Raw genomic sequence first — 18158 nt, 5'->3', positions numbered from 1 at the left:
CCACATATAAAGTAGAAGAAGATGGGCACAATGTTAGCTCAGGGCCAGTCTTCCTCAGCAAAAAGAGGAGGATTGGCAGTAGTTAGCTCAGGGCTAATCTTCCTCAAAAAAAAAACATGTCTGGAAATTGAAATGGAAGGCAGACTGGGATAAAATGAATCTCACTCTTACAAATGTATAAAATAACCTCACTAAGAAGGCAGGGGGACAAAGAGTTGACCTAAGAAACTTTGGAAACAGTGTTTTGAATGGATACTGTGAGGGAAAAAGACAAACAGAACTGTAAATATACATTGTACTACAGTTGGTAAATTTGTTTCTCAGAGGGGTACAGGTTAACAATTCTGAAACTACTTTCCATGTGTGTTAGAGTTAAACAATACCAAGTCGCAGATACTGGGAGGCAAGTTGCTCACTGTCAGAGAAGGAGGCTACAAATAAGCGAGAGAGGAAGACTGGAGTGAGCCCTGTGGCAGTTGATTAGAGTTGGAGACATGACTGGGAACATGTTTAGTAGATAGATACAGAACTACAGGTTTGTGGGTACATATGGGCTAGTATACATACACACGTTACCCAGCCCTGTCTGCTGAAGAGACCTGGAAGCAGTGACACCCCAGTGATAACAAGCATACCTAGCACGCAGATCCTGGCTTTTCAATCCATTCTCAATAAAAGGAACCAGGCTTCCTTGGAGAAGTGGCTGATTTCAGGGCTAGTGCAGGGAAAACAGAAAGTGAAGTTGGAACAAGTGCCAGGAAGTAAGGGCATGCTGAAAACAAAAGGATGGTCCATGTCAAAAAGACACAGGAGCAACCCGAGAGATTTCCCACTGCCCAAAGCTGCAGGAATTTGAGCAACAAAATAATGATAGTATTAGGTTGTCACCCAAGTAATAAAATATCTGTGGGACCATACTGATGTAAATAAATGATTGAATAAGTAAATGGGGAAGAAGGAACAAATTTTCCCCACAGAAGGATTCAGAATAATAGCAGTAGAAGTAGTGAGGGAAATAGAAAATTACTGTTAAAATACCACAGTAATTGCTGCAGGCAAGACCCACTGGAGAGTGCTAAAATCAGCGGGAGAAACACAGGGTATTTGCATAGTTTCAGAATATGTTGCCCCAAATATTTATTAATTGCTGTGGTGATTTTAACATAATATATTTTAACAAATTTTAATACTCTTCTCTCTAGGAAGTGGAGCTTAATTCCCCTCCTCTTGAGTGTGGGCTGAACTTAGTGAATTGCTTCTAATAAATAGAGTATGGAAAGGAAAACAGTGGAGAACCCTGGCAAACACTACCTTAACGGGGAGATCAAGGCTAATATCACCAGTCATGTTGCTATCATGTTCCTCCCAACATGATGTGATGATTCACCTCTGTGGTCTTCCCCAAAATCCATGACGCCAGTCTAATCATGAGAAAACATCAGACAAACCCCAAAAGAGGGATATTCTACGAAGTGCCTGACCAGTTTTCATGCAGAATCTCTGTCGTGAGAAATAAGAAAAGACTGAGAAACTGTCACAGCTTGTTGGAAACTAAGGAGACTTGATGATCAAATGTAATGTATCCTGAAACAGAAAAAGAACATTATTGGAAAAACTGGTGAAATCCAAAGTTAATAGTATTGTACTAATGTTATTTCCTAGTTTTGACAGATGCCCTGTGGTAAGACTTTACCGTTAGGAGAAGCTGAGTGAAGGGTATACTGGAACTTTCTGTATATCTTTCCCAATTCTTCTGTAAAACTAAAATTATTTCAGAATAAAAAGTTAAAACAAATATACAGAGAAAATGTAGAAATGACTGGATTTTTAGAAAACTTCATGCCCAGAAGAGCAAAGAGATGCAGATGTGATTATGGTGACCATAGCCAAGTGATAAGTGCCCCTATAGTTGTAGATGACCTAAGGAAACTAAGTAATTCAGCGGCCATCCTTTTTTCAGAATTGTAATAGTGAAGGCTAGACTAGAGCTGCATTTTCCAGAGAGTTCTTTGGAACCCTTTTGGTTCCTTGAGATGTTCCAGGAAAAAGGGGTTCAACTCAGGTTGGAAAATCTTGCATACTTTAGCCTGTGCTTGGTGAGTGATGGCTTAAATTAGTAAATTAAAAGACTGAAAAGCCTTTCCTTAAAGAAGCCCAGTTAATTATTTTCGTTTAACTCACTATTTCCCAAAGGCATTTCATTCTGGAATCCCTTTTCTCTTATGCCTATTAATATCTTGAGAAATTAGTTATTCTTCAATGGTAAATTCTTGTCTAGAAATATCTAGTATGGTCTAGGGGTCCCTAACGTCTACTCTAGAGAATCAACTTTAGAAATTTAGAAGTGAGTTGAAGATCCAACTTTGGAAGGTAGAGAAATAGCAAATGACTTCCGCTTGATACATTGTGCTGCTGTCAGGACCCTTGGGTAGGTGATAGATTATCTGTTGTCTGCCCTGTGCCCCGAGGGGTCTCTGTGCCCAGAAGTGACCTGTTAGGCAGATTCCTCAAAATGAAATATTAACTATTTCAACATAATCTTATCTTGGAGGTCACTGAAAATTACTTGGTTGCCTCTAAAAGAATAACTAAACATTTGAAGTTTGTTTTAGCGACATTGGGCTACACAGGGAACTTTTAGATAATCATTTATTTTCTTTTGTTAAATTCGAATGTATGGTAAGTGCAACCTGTTGTTTGTTCCTGGCTTTTTAGGATAGAGACCAAGAAATCAAATGGTAGTATTGTCAATTTCTTATCACAAGTTCTTCCCAGGTTACAAGAAACAAACACTGACGTTTGTACCATATTTAATGCAAATAATGGTCTATTTTTAGTCAGTACTATTGCTGAAGTGTTGCCTCCAAATACATCATGCACTAGCCAACATGTGTGTGCTCTTAGTTTTTGTGTTGGTATCTTGTTTATTTTCAGTTTTAAAATCTTAGAAGTGATTGTGTAGTTCCTGAGCTTGTGTGGGTGCCCGTGCTGTACCCATGTGATTCGTTCTGTGTTTGTGAAACTCACAGACTAAATATGGCAGTGACTGCTTAATGACTCTTATTGAGTGAGAGCAATTCAGTGATTGTTTTTGGGTTTTTGTTTTCCAGAGTTGCTGTGATGGAAGTTAAAGGGAAAAAAAAATTCACAGGAAAAGGTACAAAGACATCACAAGAAAAAAAGAGATTTCATAAAAACAGTGGTAAGAAGCCATACCAAAACATGCTTTCCATGTGATTGTTTTAATCCTTATCGTGGGGGGGTGGGGTTCGTGGGATGAGGAGGTATGTAGCAGATTCCACTCTAGCCATGGGTTAGGATAGGATTAAAATAGTAGGAAAAGGAGGTGTTATTGTGTATGAGTTTGCATGTTCCTCCATGAAACTCAGACGTTTAAGAAATCACCAGGTTAGTTGGATGCTGTACTTGTGAAAGACCCCTTATCTCAGCTACTGATGCTGCTGCCTCATTTTAGTCACACTAATCCACCACAACACTTATTTTACTGTTTGATAAGTTGTGGCTGATTAATACGGAGTACTGGTAAACCAAATGCTTTTATCTACAGGATTGCTAATTGTGATGTCCTTATTATTCCATGAGGTGTCACTATTGCAAAATAGGAAACTCGGGGATGGTAAATGACTATTTCCTAAGCAGTCGTTGTTTTCTCCTTGCAGCAGTCTAGGGCATAGCTGTTGGAGTTTCCAACTCATTTGCTAGGTGTTTAATTTGCACGCTTTGTAGACCAGAGAAGATTTTTATCAAATACCTTTTTTTTTTGTTGAGGAAGATTAGCCCTGAGCTAACTACTGCCAGTCCTCCTTTTTGCTGAGGAAGCCTGGCCCTGAGCTAACATCTGTGCCCATCTTCCTCTACTTTATATGTGGGATGCCTACCACAGCATGGCTTGCCAAGCAGTGCCATGTCCGTACCTGGGATCCGAACTGGCGAACCCCGGGCCGCCGAGAAGCGGAACGTGCAAACTTAACCACTGTGCCACCAGGCCAGCCCCTCAAATACCTTTATTATAGACTTTGAAAAATGTTTTTTGAAACTAGAAGCTTTGAAAAATTAATATTTTTGTCTGTGATGTACTTTATAAATTTCAAGTGTTCATTTTATTCTTAGACCTCTGTTTGTTATTAAACCATTGAAAATTATGTGTAAAGACTTCACTGACCTGGAGTCATTAAAGCAGAATACAAAGATATATAAATAATTTCTCATCTCTACTGCGTGCTTAAAACAGAGAAATACACCAAGCCCTATCTCTAGAATTATGAATAGTTTTTATTATGCATTTCTCTACTTTCTAGATTTTCTGTAATGAACCTGTATTGTAATTTTAAAGTCAGAGAAAGTTTTTGAATTTTGTTTTGATTTTTTAAATCCCATTCTGCTCCGTATTTTGAGAGTAAGGCAAAGTATGTCTTACTCAAGAGTGCGTAATTTCCTGTAACAAATACAACCTAGCAGATAAAAGAGATTTAGGCCCAGGATCATCAAACTAATAATTATTTATTTTTTTCACTAGATTCTGGTTCTTCAAAGACATTCCCAAGAAAAGTTGTTAAGGAAGGTGGACCTAAAATCACATCTAAGAACTTTGAGAAAAGTGCCACAAAACCAGGGAAAAAAGGTGTGAAGCAGTTCTCAAACAAGCAGCAAGGGGATAAAATACTAAAGAACAAATTCCAGCAGGCAAATAAATTCCAGAAGAAGAGAAAATTCCAGCCAGACAGTAAAAGCGATGGTAAGCACCGATTCTGTCTGCATAGTTTTTGTGGAATCCTTGCCCTGCCTGTGCTGTTGCAACAGAAAGCATCTTCCTTGGGCAAAATTGTCCTTGGTGCTGAGAGTACCTTGTTTCCTGGGCCCTTCCTTGCTGGCTTACCCCAGCTGTGGAGTTAGGTTAGGTTGTACTGGCTTCGTGCACGGAACCTCCGTAAAACTCGTCTGTAGGCTAAAATATATTTGTTTATTCTTTCATTCAACAAACAAATATTTGAGTTTTCTATCCACTGTGCTAGGACATGGGGGAAAAATTAACCCCAGTAAGGGTACAGGTGCTGACTAATCAGTATAGAAGCTGGCCTTAAGTGATCAGTGTATCCAGCCTAATAACCGCCCTGGCTAAGGATGCCTTGGTGAACAAGAGACATAGAGATGCTGCCCTTACAACCCGTCAGATGGCTCAGATTCTGCGGTCAGTTCCAGAGAAGCTGTAGTGTGCATAGGACAGATTTGACTTTAGTTGGTTGAGGACAAGTTGCTAACTGATGGGACATGTTAACAGAGCTCCTATTTGTCTATTGAAACAACCTGCTAATCTCTTCATCATGCTGTTGGAGGGGTTGTTCTGACTCAGAGCTTTGTGGTCCGTTGTACAACATGCCCATCTTGTGCATTGTGTTGCACTGGTCTCAAGCAATTTCCAGTTTACGTGTACTGACGTACTTACGCCTTCTCTGCAGCATCTTGAAAATTTCTCTGGTGTCTTTCATTCTCTTTTTCTTCAACATGGCATATGCTAACACTGCTCTTTTGCTGCCACCTGAGGCCATTGTCAGTCCCCTAGCCCTGCCCCTGCCCTGTGCTCTTCCTAGGGCTGCTTACTACAGGGACAGCAGCCTTACAACAGGGGGGTGGGGAGAGAGGAAGGAAGGAAAAATTTCCTTGTTTCTCGTTAGGCCTGCAGGATCCTTTTATGCTCCAGCACCTGTGTTTTCCTTAGTCCCCTTCTCTTCTAGCTTCTCTTTCCTGCCTCTTCTTTCCTGACCCCTCTAATAAGTCTTAAATCTTCCTCTCTCCCTGGAGTTCTGCTCACCCATGCTGTAAACACACACATTCTCACATTAAGATCTTGTCATGCTATAGCGCTGATTCCTCTGCTCTGGGAGATGTGTTCCTGACATCTGAAAATGGAACTCTTGATTTTATTTTCTCGTATTTTTATACCAGCAACTGAGGGGTACTGGAGACTAGACATCCCCAAAGTTGGTATATCTGTTGCCACCTAGCATGCCATATGTCAAGGGGGCCCAAATATTTGTGGAGTTAAATGAGCTCTGGATCAGTTTTTATCCTCTCTTGTGTAGGACATGATGCCCTCGTGTTAATGGTAAATATTCCCTTTGTTGCCCATAATCCTCTATTACCAGGCAGGGAGTAAATAATTAAACAGTAAGGGGAGTAATTAAATACGTTATGATATATTGTATAGCCAATAAAAATTATGTTCTTGAGGCATATTTAGTTTTATGGAAGAACACTTACAACTTAATGTTTAAGTGAAGATGGTAAGATTTGAATTTTAAAAGAAGATTTATTTAAAACATGCATAGGGAAAAGGGCAAGAAGGAAATAGAATGTTAGTGATTGCATCTATATTTCGGGTTTATTGGAGAATTTTGTTTTTTGCATTTTCCAAGTTTAAGATGAGTATATTTTCTAATTAGACAAAGGGAGATATTTAGAAATAACTAATTCTGCAAAGATTTTTTGCAGAATGTTCATGTAAATCATATCCATTTTATTTAGTTGTTCTTTCGCCTTACTGGGCTTTTTGGTTCAATTGGTAAGTTACTTAGATTTTAATGACAAAAAAATACTGTTAGAAGGATACTCCACTTTTATAGCATTACTCTGTAGAAAACAGATTTTGATAATGTATTGTCATGAGTAAGAGTCGGCAGAGTGTACAGTTTCAGAGTCATCTCTGGTTTGAATCCTGGCTCTACCACTTAGGACTTGTGTGGCTTTGGACAAGGAACTTAACTGCTTGATACAGAAAGGAAGGATAACAATAGTATCCACCTCGTAGGCTTGTTATAGGGATTAAGTGACTTAATATGTAACCACACTCAGAATAGTGTATTTTTGAATAAATTGTTTTGGTTTTTTCTATTTTTGTTTGGACTAATTTCTGTTTTCATTGAGAACGAATTATACCTAAAGTCCTATGATCTTAATGTTCTAAAGTAGAATTTTATTTTATGTTTTTTTAAAAGATTTTATTTTTCGTTTTTCTCCCCAAAGCCCCCTGGTACGTGGTTGTATATTTTTAGTTGTGAGTCCCTCTAGTTGTGGCATGTGGGATGGACACCGCCTCAGCATGGCCTGATGAGCAGTGCCATGTCTGCACCCAGGATCCGAACTGGCAAAACCCTGGGCCGCTGAAGCGGAACGCATGAACTTAACCTCTCAGCCATGGGGCCAGCCCCCTTGTTTCCTTTTTCTTAATAAGAAAGAATCAATAAATAGCTGTGGAATGAATGAATGGTTGGTTTCAACCAAATTTAAAAGGTATAAACTGCTTAGAAAATGAAATAAAGTTGAAGTTTATCAAGAATGATATTTTCCCCTTTCTAGTTTCCACAATGATTATAGATCCTGATTAGTGACTGCCCTATGTACCTAATTTGTATCTGTTTTTGGCATTCCGAATGTTAAATGTAATTGAAAATAATTTCTGTAATGACTAGAATCAGCAGCCAAGAAACCCAAGTGGGATGACTTCAAAAAGAAGAAGAAAGAACTGAAGCAGAGCAGGCAACTCAATGATAAAACCAACTATGACATTGTTGTTCGGGCAAAGCAGATTTGGGAGACCTTAAGAAGGTAATACTGCCCAATGGCATCTTTATTAGTCCCTTTGAGATGATGGAGGAAAAACAGTATACCTTAGAAATAGTGAGATGTCCTAAAATAAATGACATAGTGCTGGAGCTATTTAGGGAGTACTCACAACACCCCAGTAGAGACATTGGTATTTGGATGTCTGCCCATTGCAGAAATGTGTGGAATCATTAGGATGGTGTCAGATATGTTTATGAAAATGTATGAGAGTTAAAATGGATCTGACATCCTTCCTGAGAGATTTCTGAGAAAATGAAGGATAATTTCTTATTGGCTAGGTTTTGAGGTACTTAAGTGTCTGGTATCTTGGACTTGTCTTATTATTCTCTTTACTTTCGAAGTTCTGGCTGTTAAGATTAGATTGATGCATAAAATTATGCCTGTGAGATGAGTTTCTGCGTTTGAGGAAATTACTTTTCTCTGGCTGCTCTGGAACAGTAATTTTAATGTCAGAGGTTTCCTGAACTGGATGAACATGCACTGTTAGGGTTTTAGTTTCTGTGTTTAAAATAATGTCTTAAGCTATGTTTCCTTCTTCTTTTCTCATTTATAGAAAAGACTGTGACAAAGAGAAAAGAGTGAAGTTGATGAGTGATTTGCAAAAGTTGATTCAAGGAAAAATTAAAACTGTAAGTAGGGCGTAATCGTGTTGCAATTTTAGCAATTGAAACTGACTCTCAGTAGAGGGTAGCTGACCATTCATGACAGGTGAAATTGTTGTTTTAAATATATCTGGCCAAAAGTTTCAAATACCTTTTATAATGCTGACTAAACATAAAATTTAATAATGAGGGACCTTACTGCTGGGAAATTGTAAAAAGACTATCAAATATTTGTGTCATTTTTTAAAATAATTTACTTAAAATAAATCAGTGTTCTTTAAAGTTATCTTGAGGAATTTATTAGTTCAATAGTATTTATTAGAAAGTCTTGCTCTGAACTCCATCTACTTTCCTATGTTCCAAATTGCTGGCTTTTTTTGCATGATATAAACATGATTACTTCTTCCGTTTCTTCCTTGCTTTTGCAACCATCAGGCAAAGATCTTTAAAATATAATAGGTTTGGGAGTTCTGAAGTAATTTTCATTGTTGCTGTTTAATCCTGTTTTATAATACACTTCCACTGAGTCTTATGTATTTGGATAAAACTTAGTGACTGTTCACTTGTAAGACAACAGACTCAGTAGCTTTGGAGACCCTGGAGGGGCAGCCTTCACCAAACCATATATATAGGTCTAACCCGATGCTGTGTTGCATTTGAAGGAATGTCCTGAAAGAGGAAGTTCCCAGCCTCTGCTTACGAATCCAGCATGCGCTTTTTAGGATGGCACTCCTCCTCCACTCTAGAGTAGTCTGTTATCCGCGATTTATAAATATATTACACTCAAGATCCTTTCCCAACTACCCTTAGCTTATGACTGCATGCCCATGGACTTGGGAGTTAGTCTGGAGATCACATTCTCACTCAGCTGATTAAAATATGTGTGCCTTTGGACAATAGCAACCTGTTTGTTGGTTATTTACTGTGTGCTAGGAATTGTGCTAACCAATGCATATGTTGTTTCCTTTAACTTAATGACATCAGCCCTATTAGACATTTGATACATCTGGGGTTTGGAGAAGTTAAGTTTTGTCCCAGGGTCACAGGAATAGTAAGTTCCTTAACTTCTCATAAACTTAGTTTTCTCATCTGTAAAGTGGAAATAACAGCAACCCACTCTTAAGGTTGCTTTGAGTTCCAAATGAGGACAACATATTTAAAGCACATATGTTGGCTATATAGTAGCTAGCTAGTCAGTATATGCATAAAAGCACCCTTATTAAAAAAAAATTTTTTTTTAGTCCTAGAAGAAATTATACAAATCTCTCTTAAGGAAATTCTTCTGAAATCTGTGACTTTGATTGAAGTGTACCTTCACCTTATGATTTCTTGGAGTTAAAAAAATTTAAAGACAGACTGAGCAGCAAATAATAAGCACTTTTAAAGTAGATTGGTACTATAGCATAGTAAGAAGTAATTTTCCATGACTGATTATTTGTGGTTATTGCTGTAGACAATTGATCACCAGGTCCTTCACTGAGGAGCTAATCCATCCAATAGTTGTGATGAGGGGTGGGTTAGGAAATCACATTTGAAATACAGCAACTTTTCTAAGACTATAACTGGATATGTGTTCAGGGATTATAATGAAAATGAAAAATTGAGTGATTAGCTTATAATATAATTTCCAGTGTGTGTATAGATACTATTTATTTATGTAGCAAGACTTAGATCTATATCTTTAGTTGCCTAAGCCAGACATTCTGAGATCATTTATATTAAAAAAAATACAATTTTTGAATTGGAACATTCCCCTTTTAGGGAAAGTAGCTTTCAGAGAAATGTAGTGTGTATAATCATTAGACAGTTTTGGTTTGGTTGGGTTTTAATGACAATGATAGGAATCTTGCATAATGGTTAAATTGTCCCTGTCCCAGTGCCATCGGGTAGGCAGCAAAATCAAAGAATGCCATTTTGTACAATTAAAATAACTGTGTCTGCTCCCAGCTCAACGTAGGTTTGGTTTTATCCGTGAAGACCCTACTTTTTTTCTACCAAGGAATTCTGAAAGAGGTAGTAACAAAATATAAAAAATGTGATAGAAATGTAAATCTTCAGAGAATTAGTCTGAAGGCCCAAACTGTCTTTCCTACAGATTGCGTTTGCACATGATTCAACTCGTGTGATCCAGTGTTACATTCAGTACGGTAATGAAGAACAGAGAAAACAGGCTTTTGAAGAACTGCGAGGTATTTCTTATATATTGAAGATTAATTGTAATCATTTGTAGTAAGTCACTTGTTTTCTCTTGAAATACCCAAGATTGTCCTGGGAAACAGCTCACTTGTGGGAAGGCAGTGTGTCCTCTGCAGGAACTCTCTTGTTTTTATTTGTTCTTTGCTGGGGACAAATAGTTATTGGTTTGTGGTCCCAGGATTGTGTACGTATTTAGTTCTTTCCTTTGTTTCTGGAGGACTGAAAGGAGGTTATCAAATCACTTTAATGTATTTTGTTTTTCAGGCGATTTGGTTGAACTAAGTAAAGCTAAATATTCCAGAAATATTGTTAAGAAATTTCTCATGTATGGGTGAGTTGTTTTATTTGTAAAATATATTTTTATTAATTTTTTTGAAAGCATGGATACCGATTGTGCACAAATATTACTTAAAAGTCTGTGATCAGGTGCCAGCTCTGTGGCCAAGTGGTTAAGTTCACATGTTCCACTTCGGCCACCCAGGGTTTCACAGTTTGGATCCTGGGCGTGGACATGGCACCGCTCGTCAAGCCGTGCTGAGGTGATGTCCCACATAACACAACCAGAGGCACTCACAACTAGAATATACAACTATGTATTGCGGGGCTTTGGGGAGGAGAAGAAGAAAGAAAGAGAAAAAAGATTGGCAACAGATATTAGCTCAGGTGCCAATCTTTAAAAAAAAGTCTGTCATCATAATAATGGACCTACGCAGATGCTTGTAATGTTCCCAGGGAGTGTGGTCTTAAAAACAATTATTGAAGTGAATGTAAAATGATGGTACTGCCTTCACCATTCTTACGAGTGTATCTTGCAGCCCTGGAAGAAGAGATAGGGAGTAATTAACTTGTAATTAGTTACCAGTGTTTAGAGAGTCGAGGGTTGCGGGGGAGGTGAGTAGACTCAGAGGCAGAGTCAGTGGGTTGGGAAATGTCAGGATGGGAGGATTTCCCAAATTAGGTGGAATTGATACTTGACTTCTCTTTTTGAGTGTAATAAGGTGCCAGAATACGCTAATCAACAACAAAAAAGTACAGTTGGCAAAGTTTTCAAAAACTGTATTCCTAATTATAATTATCAGCTGCTTGATTATTTTAGGATGCAATGTAAGTACTTATGATTAAGTCCTGTTTGAAAAGAGAATCCTAGAATTTATTTTATTCATATTTCCCTACATCTTTAACTTCTCCCTTCTTTTCTCCTATCCTGCTTTTTTTACAAGCTGAACAGTTTCAGAACAGGAACTGACATTTATTGAGCACTTACTGCATGCTAGTGACAGTTCTCAGTGCATCTTAATTCATTGAATCCTCACATCAACTTTGTTTTTTCTATTTTATGAAGGAGGAAGCTGAGGCACAGAGAAGTTAAATAACGTGCTTAGTGTATTTCAGGTAGTATGCAAAGCCAGGTTTCAAACCTAGGCCGGCTGGCTACTGAGTAACTTAGAAAGCTTGAGGTAGAAACAGAAGTCAGTTTGATTTCCCTTCTAAGCATTTCTCTGTGGTAGGACCCCCTCCACACACACACACACACACACACACACACACACACACACAAAATGATGAGTTGGTCTCAGGAATTCTCTTGATCTCAACTTATGTTTTGCTGTCACCCATTGGTCTCAGGAGTTCTGTTGATCTCAACTTATATTTTGTTGCCACACAGCTTTCTCCTTCTACTGCTCATCTTCTCCCACGATCTCATTGGTTTAGGAGTAAACCACAGATTGCAGAGATAATGAGAAGTTTTAAAGGCCACGTGAGGAAGATGCTCAGGCATGCAGAAGCATCAGCCATTGTGGAATATGCATACAATGACAAAGCCATTTTGGAGCAGAGGAACATGCTGACAGAGGAGCTCTATGGGAACACATTTCAGCTTTACAAGGTGACATTTTGAGATTTTTTTTAATAGTGTTTTCAGTTTTTCTGTTTTCCATTCCTTACATTCCAATGCCCTGTTTTCAGAAAGTACTTTTACTTTGGCTGATCCTTTAAGAGACTGTCTTATACCCTTCATTCTCTTGGATTATTTTGTCTCTGGTGTAATGGGCAAGTGATCCTTCTTTCTCTTTCTCGCAGAGCACTATTTTTAAATCCCCTTCAAATTAAACTACTTTTGTTAGCCCCTCTCAGGTGCTCTGTGTAGTGATTCAGTGCTTCCGTTTCTACAGTCAGAAGACAGAGGTAGAGGACTCTGAATAGTTAGTGAAGCTTTGTAACCACCCCCTAACCAACTCTGGCTGAAGTGCATTGAGCTCCCTGTTGCTGCCTTCTCCGTGTTTCTTCACATGTGTGGATTACCCTTCTCCAGGTTGTATCTAGAGAGGAAGGGGCGTAGAGAGACCCAACCTTGGATATAGTACAGGGATTGAATCTGAAGGCGGCCAGTAATGGGACTAGGACAGTTAAAAGACCTCTTTCAGACCTTGCGAGGTAAATGTACACATTTATCTCCAGGTATATGGATTAATTCCTGGTTGCCTTCACTAGTCGGGTTCATTTCCTGGGTTGAATTTAGTGCTCTGTTTCTTTTGTAACAGTCACTACAGGAATATCCACCTAATTGCAAAATACCTAGTGGAGAGAATTTGTGAACTGACTCCTTGATCTTATGAGTAGGCACGTGCTAGATGATGGCAAGTACCCGTTGGCTGATTGAGTTGGTTGGTTGTTTTAGCCTGGCTCTTTAAATACATTAGTGGGTGAATAGACTGAGAATTATAATGAAGAATTACTCCTTTAGCGTATCTACAGCAGGGCTTTTGTTATGTGCATATGGGAAATCTGAAATTTATATTGTTCATTTAAAATGACTGATTTTCTTTGTTCTGAAGATGAGGAAACTTGATTACATTTAGAGGGGTTTGATTTTTCTTTTGTTGCAGTCAGCAGATCACCCAACTTTGGACAAAGTATTAGAAGTACAGCCAGAAAAACTAGAGCTTATTATGGATGAAATGAAGCAGATTTTAACTCCTATGGCCCAAAAGTAAGAAAGCCATTTTTTTTCTTTGTAACATATGGCATTTGAAGGAGGAAAGTTTTCTATAACCTTGCGCAGAAAAGGTGGATCGTTTCACAAATACAATCTGTTACTTGAGTTGGATTGTAAGATTTAGAAGCCTGGGCGTGTGTCCTTGGCGTTTGTACCATAATGGTCTGGTTGGGGCATAGCCTCTGGGACCTGACTGCCTGGTGGTGAATCCTGGTGCCCCCCTCAATTATTCATTGTGTGATGCTGACCAACTCTCTCTGCCTCAGTTTCCATGTCTATAAAATTGGGATAATAGTTATTTCATAGAGTTTTATGAAGATTAAATGGGTTAATATTTCAAAACACGCAAAACAGTTCTTTGCCCATAAAGACAACATGTGTTTGCCCTCTAATTGGGTACTCCATGTGAACGTAAAGTCTTTGGTACCTGCTCATCAGCCTCCTCTGTGCACCTGAGTTCACCAAGTGTCACACTCCGAGTCTCAGGTCAGTTAGGTGTTGTTGCAATCACTGATACTATTTGATCAATTCAGGTTTTAATTTACCTAAAATTATTTTATGAAACCGATGCATTGTGCTGGACAGAAAGAAAATAGCTATAAAAAAAATAGGTCCACATAGGGATTTCTAATCATGTATCTGTTGCTGGGTAAAAACATATAGATGTTGTTATTCAAGAGAGTAGAGTATTTTAGGGTTTTTTATTTTTTTTTATTTTTATTTTTTGAGGAAGATTAGCCCTGATCTAACTGCTGCCAATCCTCCTCTTTTTGCAAGGAAGACTGGCCTTGAGCTAACATCCGTGCCCATCTTCCTCTACTTTATATGTGGGATGCCTACCACAGCATGGCTTGCCAAGCAGTGCCATGTCTGCACCCGGGATCTGAACCAGCAAACCCCGGGTGGCTGAAGTGGAACGTGCGCACTTAACTGCTGCGCCACCAGGCCGACCCCAGAGTAGAGTATTTTGAATGATGATTTCATCTTTGCTGATTAGATACCAGAAATTGGTACTTTTGGTTTTGGTTATAGATGGCACTAAAAGATTTTTATAGTCTAAAAGTTAAATAAAGAAAAAAGAAAAAAGAAGTAGTGTGGCGGAAAGTTACAATGTATCTTATGATACATTACATTTCCTAAACCATTTCACTTGATTTGATTATTTTAGGACAACCTAGATTAATTATATCTTATTACTATAATACTAGATCTGATGTATTTTCTTCTTTTCTGTTTTCAGGGAAGCTGTGATTAAGCACTCATTGGTGCATAAAGTATTCTTGGACTTTTTTACCTATGCACCCCCAAAACTAAGATCAGTAAGTTCTTTGTTTTAATTTTTAAACCAAAACATGGAAGAAAAGCCATGTTAAAATGTGAAACACTGCTTTGATGTATATTGTCTTTTGGAAATGTTAAAGAGACTAACTTATTAGAGAAGATAATACACTAACCTTCCTTTGAACAAGTCTGCTAATTCCATTTAGTTTTTTGCCAGAAGACAATAGAATTGACCATAGTTTTAGCAATTCCATTGAACGTTTATATTTTCATTATAATTCAGAGTATCCTCTAGCTAACCTAATCTGAAAATTAACTAACAAATGGAGGGATATTCAGCATTCCGGTAGTTTGAAATTCACCTGTGCTGATACAAAAAAAAAAATTATATTGGCATTAAAATGTTAGGGGAGGACGCTTATGTAAAACTAAATGGACCATGAAAAACTGGACCGTATATGATAGAAGGGTAAGAACAGAGAGTGAAGGTAAATTACACTGCCCTTCAAGTCAATGATGGGAGTACAAATTAGAATTCATCCGTTAGGCCCCTGGACATTGCTTGCCTCATCATACAGTGAACTCATTGTCCATTTGCCCTCATTCTAATAATAAGGGATAACTAGAATAATGTCTCTGACTTCATTTTAACAAATATGCCACATTAAACATTCATAGGAATTTTGACCTTCTTAGACTTGGCATACAAAATATTTTCCACGAGTAGCCACCCACCTAAGCTTGTGGTCCGCTGACCATAGCAGCTGTTGCTTCTCTTTTGAGGATTTCTCTTCCTTTCCTGCAAAACACTGTCTCACAGTTCTGGATTTACTGAGGCAGGACTCTATTTTCAGAACTGAGAAAATGATCATTTGAATATATTCAGTGGTGGAAAATCATTATCTTTTTAGTGTTGAATGTTTTTTAGTAATAGCAAAAAAATCATTGGGAACTTAGTGTTACTATAAAGTAATGAGACAAATCTTTTCTGGCCCTGGGAGCATTTTCAAGAGAGACTTAAAAAAAACCTTTGGGGTTAATGGGAACGTAATTGGTATAAATGTATAACTCTCCAACTGGATAGCTTTGAAGAGATTCGTAAGTTTAGGTGCATAAGCTGAAAGCTGTGTTGTTGAGATTCAGCCTGGGAAAAGATTGTAAGATAGTTAAGGGTGAAGTTGCTTGTTCCTTATTGATGAAAATAGGCACCCACCTTTCACTCTCCTGGCAGGAGGCGGTACTTAGTTACTTAGTTAATGTAAATTTTTAAATTGGGCCTGGAAGGAAATGGGGCCCTGCAGCTGTTAGCTGCCAGAACTCATGTACATCTATATGCTAGACTTCCAAAATAGAATTAAGAAATTATATGCATTGATAATGAAGAATAAAGGTGAAAAATAAGCTAAACTACTGTGTAGGAAATTAAGGATTGGGGTTTTACTAAAGGGTCATAAGTGAGGGCGTAGTCTAACAGAGATTGATTTTCTTAGGGAAATGTTATTTGTTATTATGGTGAATTATTAATAAGATTTCTGGAAGTAATCAAGTGCTAAACTAAAAAAGAAACTTTTTCATCCAAAATTAGTGTTTTATTTCTCTGTTCATATACGTAACGCTTAGGGAAGAGCATTTTATTTATTTTGTCTGTCTTTTCTATTAAAAACTCCAATCTTACCACAGCCACCTCCTAGGCTTCTTTTTTTTGGAAAATCATTTTTAGTATACTATATGTCTACAGACTTTTTTGAATAGACATTGGTAAAACTCGGCTGTTTTAATAGAAATTGCCTGCCAGCCGTTTTTGCTGCTCTTGATGGAAAAGATTTCTAGAAAGAGGTTGTGTTCCTGTGTGCTTGTTTACAAAATTAAAAATTAAATTGTTTGCTACTCTGCTCTTTCATTCTCTGTGCACAACTGCTCCCCAGTAGACACGTTTTTAAAAGGCAGAAAGAAAGAATAAACCAAAGTCCTGATGGCATTTGTTCCCCAGGAAATGATCGAAGCCATCCGCGAAGCGGTGGTGTACCTGGCACACACACACGATGGCGCCAGAGTGGCCATGCACTGCCTGTGGCACGGCACGCCCAAGGTGAGTGTGTCGTCAGGGCTTGCCTTGCCTTTCCATAGACTTTCCTCTGCTTTGGTCTTTGCCCTGTTGTGCATAAACAGCATTATCTTCCTCGAGTTTGCCTCAGGGCCTCACAGGACTTGGCTTTTCTTTGGGCCTAGTATTTTTTTGTCTGTTGGAGTTTTCCTTAAAGTGTGAAACCTTGAGTTGTCATTTGGGAAGGGATCTGCCAAGCAAGTGAGCACCATATTTATGTTGGGCTTAGATTTGTAGAAGTGTTGGTACCTGTCAGGTTCTCTGATTCCTCATTTGATGATCTTACTAGAGGAGGGAGGAGATAATGAACAGCTGCACATTTGCTCATGTGGCTGTTATGTACTTTGAGGGAAAAGGTAAAGATCCATATTAATTATGACGTTTAACAGAAATGATCTTCATTTACTTGATCAGCATAATTCTGCCTTTAAAAGACGGTTATACTTTGTTTACTTTTTAAATTAATACAAATTGAATTTCTATACAACAAATGTATGTATTGAATACCATCTGTATGCTAGATTCTTCTGAGTTTGAAAACAGTTCAGTGCAGAGGGCTCTCAGTTCCCATTGAAAGGAGGTAGTTGTGCTAGGTTTGCCTTGCAGTTAACAATCTGTGGGTCCACATCTGTGTCTCCATGGACTGTCACATGCAAGTCCAAGATTACAGCAGCCCTGAAAGGACTTCTTACAGGATACTGCAATTTTTTTCATGCTGGCTGCATAACTGTCTTCACTAGTGAAAAGTATGCCACCCAAATGAAAATTTTAATATTTAAAATCTTTGACTATGAAATACCTGTAAACTAACTAAAAGTTAATTGAGACACTTTTTCTTTTTTAAGGACAGGAAAGTGATTGTGAAAACAATGAAGACTTATGTTGAAAAGGTGGCTAATGTAAGTATAATAAAATGATAGATTTCTTTTAACTGGTTTTAATAATAAGATGAAATCATATCTATTATGGAAAATTTGGAAAATTCAAAAAATAACCAAGAAGAAAATTATTCATTGTTTTATTACAATCTTTTTCTCTGCTTATACGTGTATCTTATATAAAATTTACACAAAATGAGATTTCTCCTTTTTTCCTTTAACATTGTATCATGATAGTTTCCATTTTTATTAGATATTTTTTGAAGAGCTAATATTTACTAGCTTCTTTAATGAATTTGTGCTGTCATGTTATGAAACATGGAAATTACTACCTAGTGTAAATTTGTAATGTGGTCAGAGAAAATTCTAGTCATTAAGTTTTACAGTTGAGATGCTGTAACAGCTTTCCTGGTGAAATCAGAGGATCCAAAAACTTTTTTCTGTGGAATTAATTGCCT

At 37.8% G+C, this 18158-nt stretch overlaps 1 protein-coding gene across 1 annotated transcript in view; it reads left to right on the top strand.

Annotated features, from left to right (window-relative positions):
* Positions 1–18158, top strand: part of PUM3 (pumilio RNA binding family member 3) — a 40484-nt gene that overhangs the window by 2622 nt on the left and 19704 nt on the right. The window contains exons 3-13 of the mRNA XM_046664932.1: positions 3111–3202; positions 4538–4756; positions 7488–7623; positions 8195–8270; positions 10339–10432; positions 10704–10770; positions 12153–12327; positions 13328–13431; positions 14678–14756; positions 16709–16807; positions 17668–17721. Coding sequence (XP_046520888.1) covers positions 3121–3202; positions 4538–4756; positions 7488–7623; positions 8195–8270; positions 10339–10432; positions 10704–10770; positions 12153–12327; positions 13328–13431; positions 14678–14756; positions 16709–16807; positions 17668–17721 — 1185 coding nt within the window. The 5' untranslated portion in view covers positions 3111–3120. The remainder of the gene's footprint in view (positions 1–3110; positions 3203–4537; positions 4757–7487; positions 7624–8194; positions 8271–10338; positions 10433–10703; positions 10771–12152; positions 12328–13327; positions 13432–14677; positions 14757–16708; positions 16808–17667; positions 17722–18158) is intronic.

Source organism: Equus quagga, chromosome 6, assembly GCF_021613505.1.
Source record: "Equus quagga isolate Etosha38 chromosome 6, UCLA_HA_Equagga_1.0, whole genome shotgun sequence".
Taxonomy (NCBI): Eukaryota; Metazoa; Chordata; class Mammalia; order Perissodactyla; family Equidae; genus Equus; species Equus quagga.
Note: the sequence above shows the minus strand (reverse complement) of the source record. Positions and strands in the feature narration are given on the sequence as shown.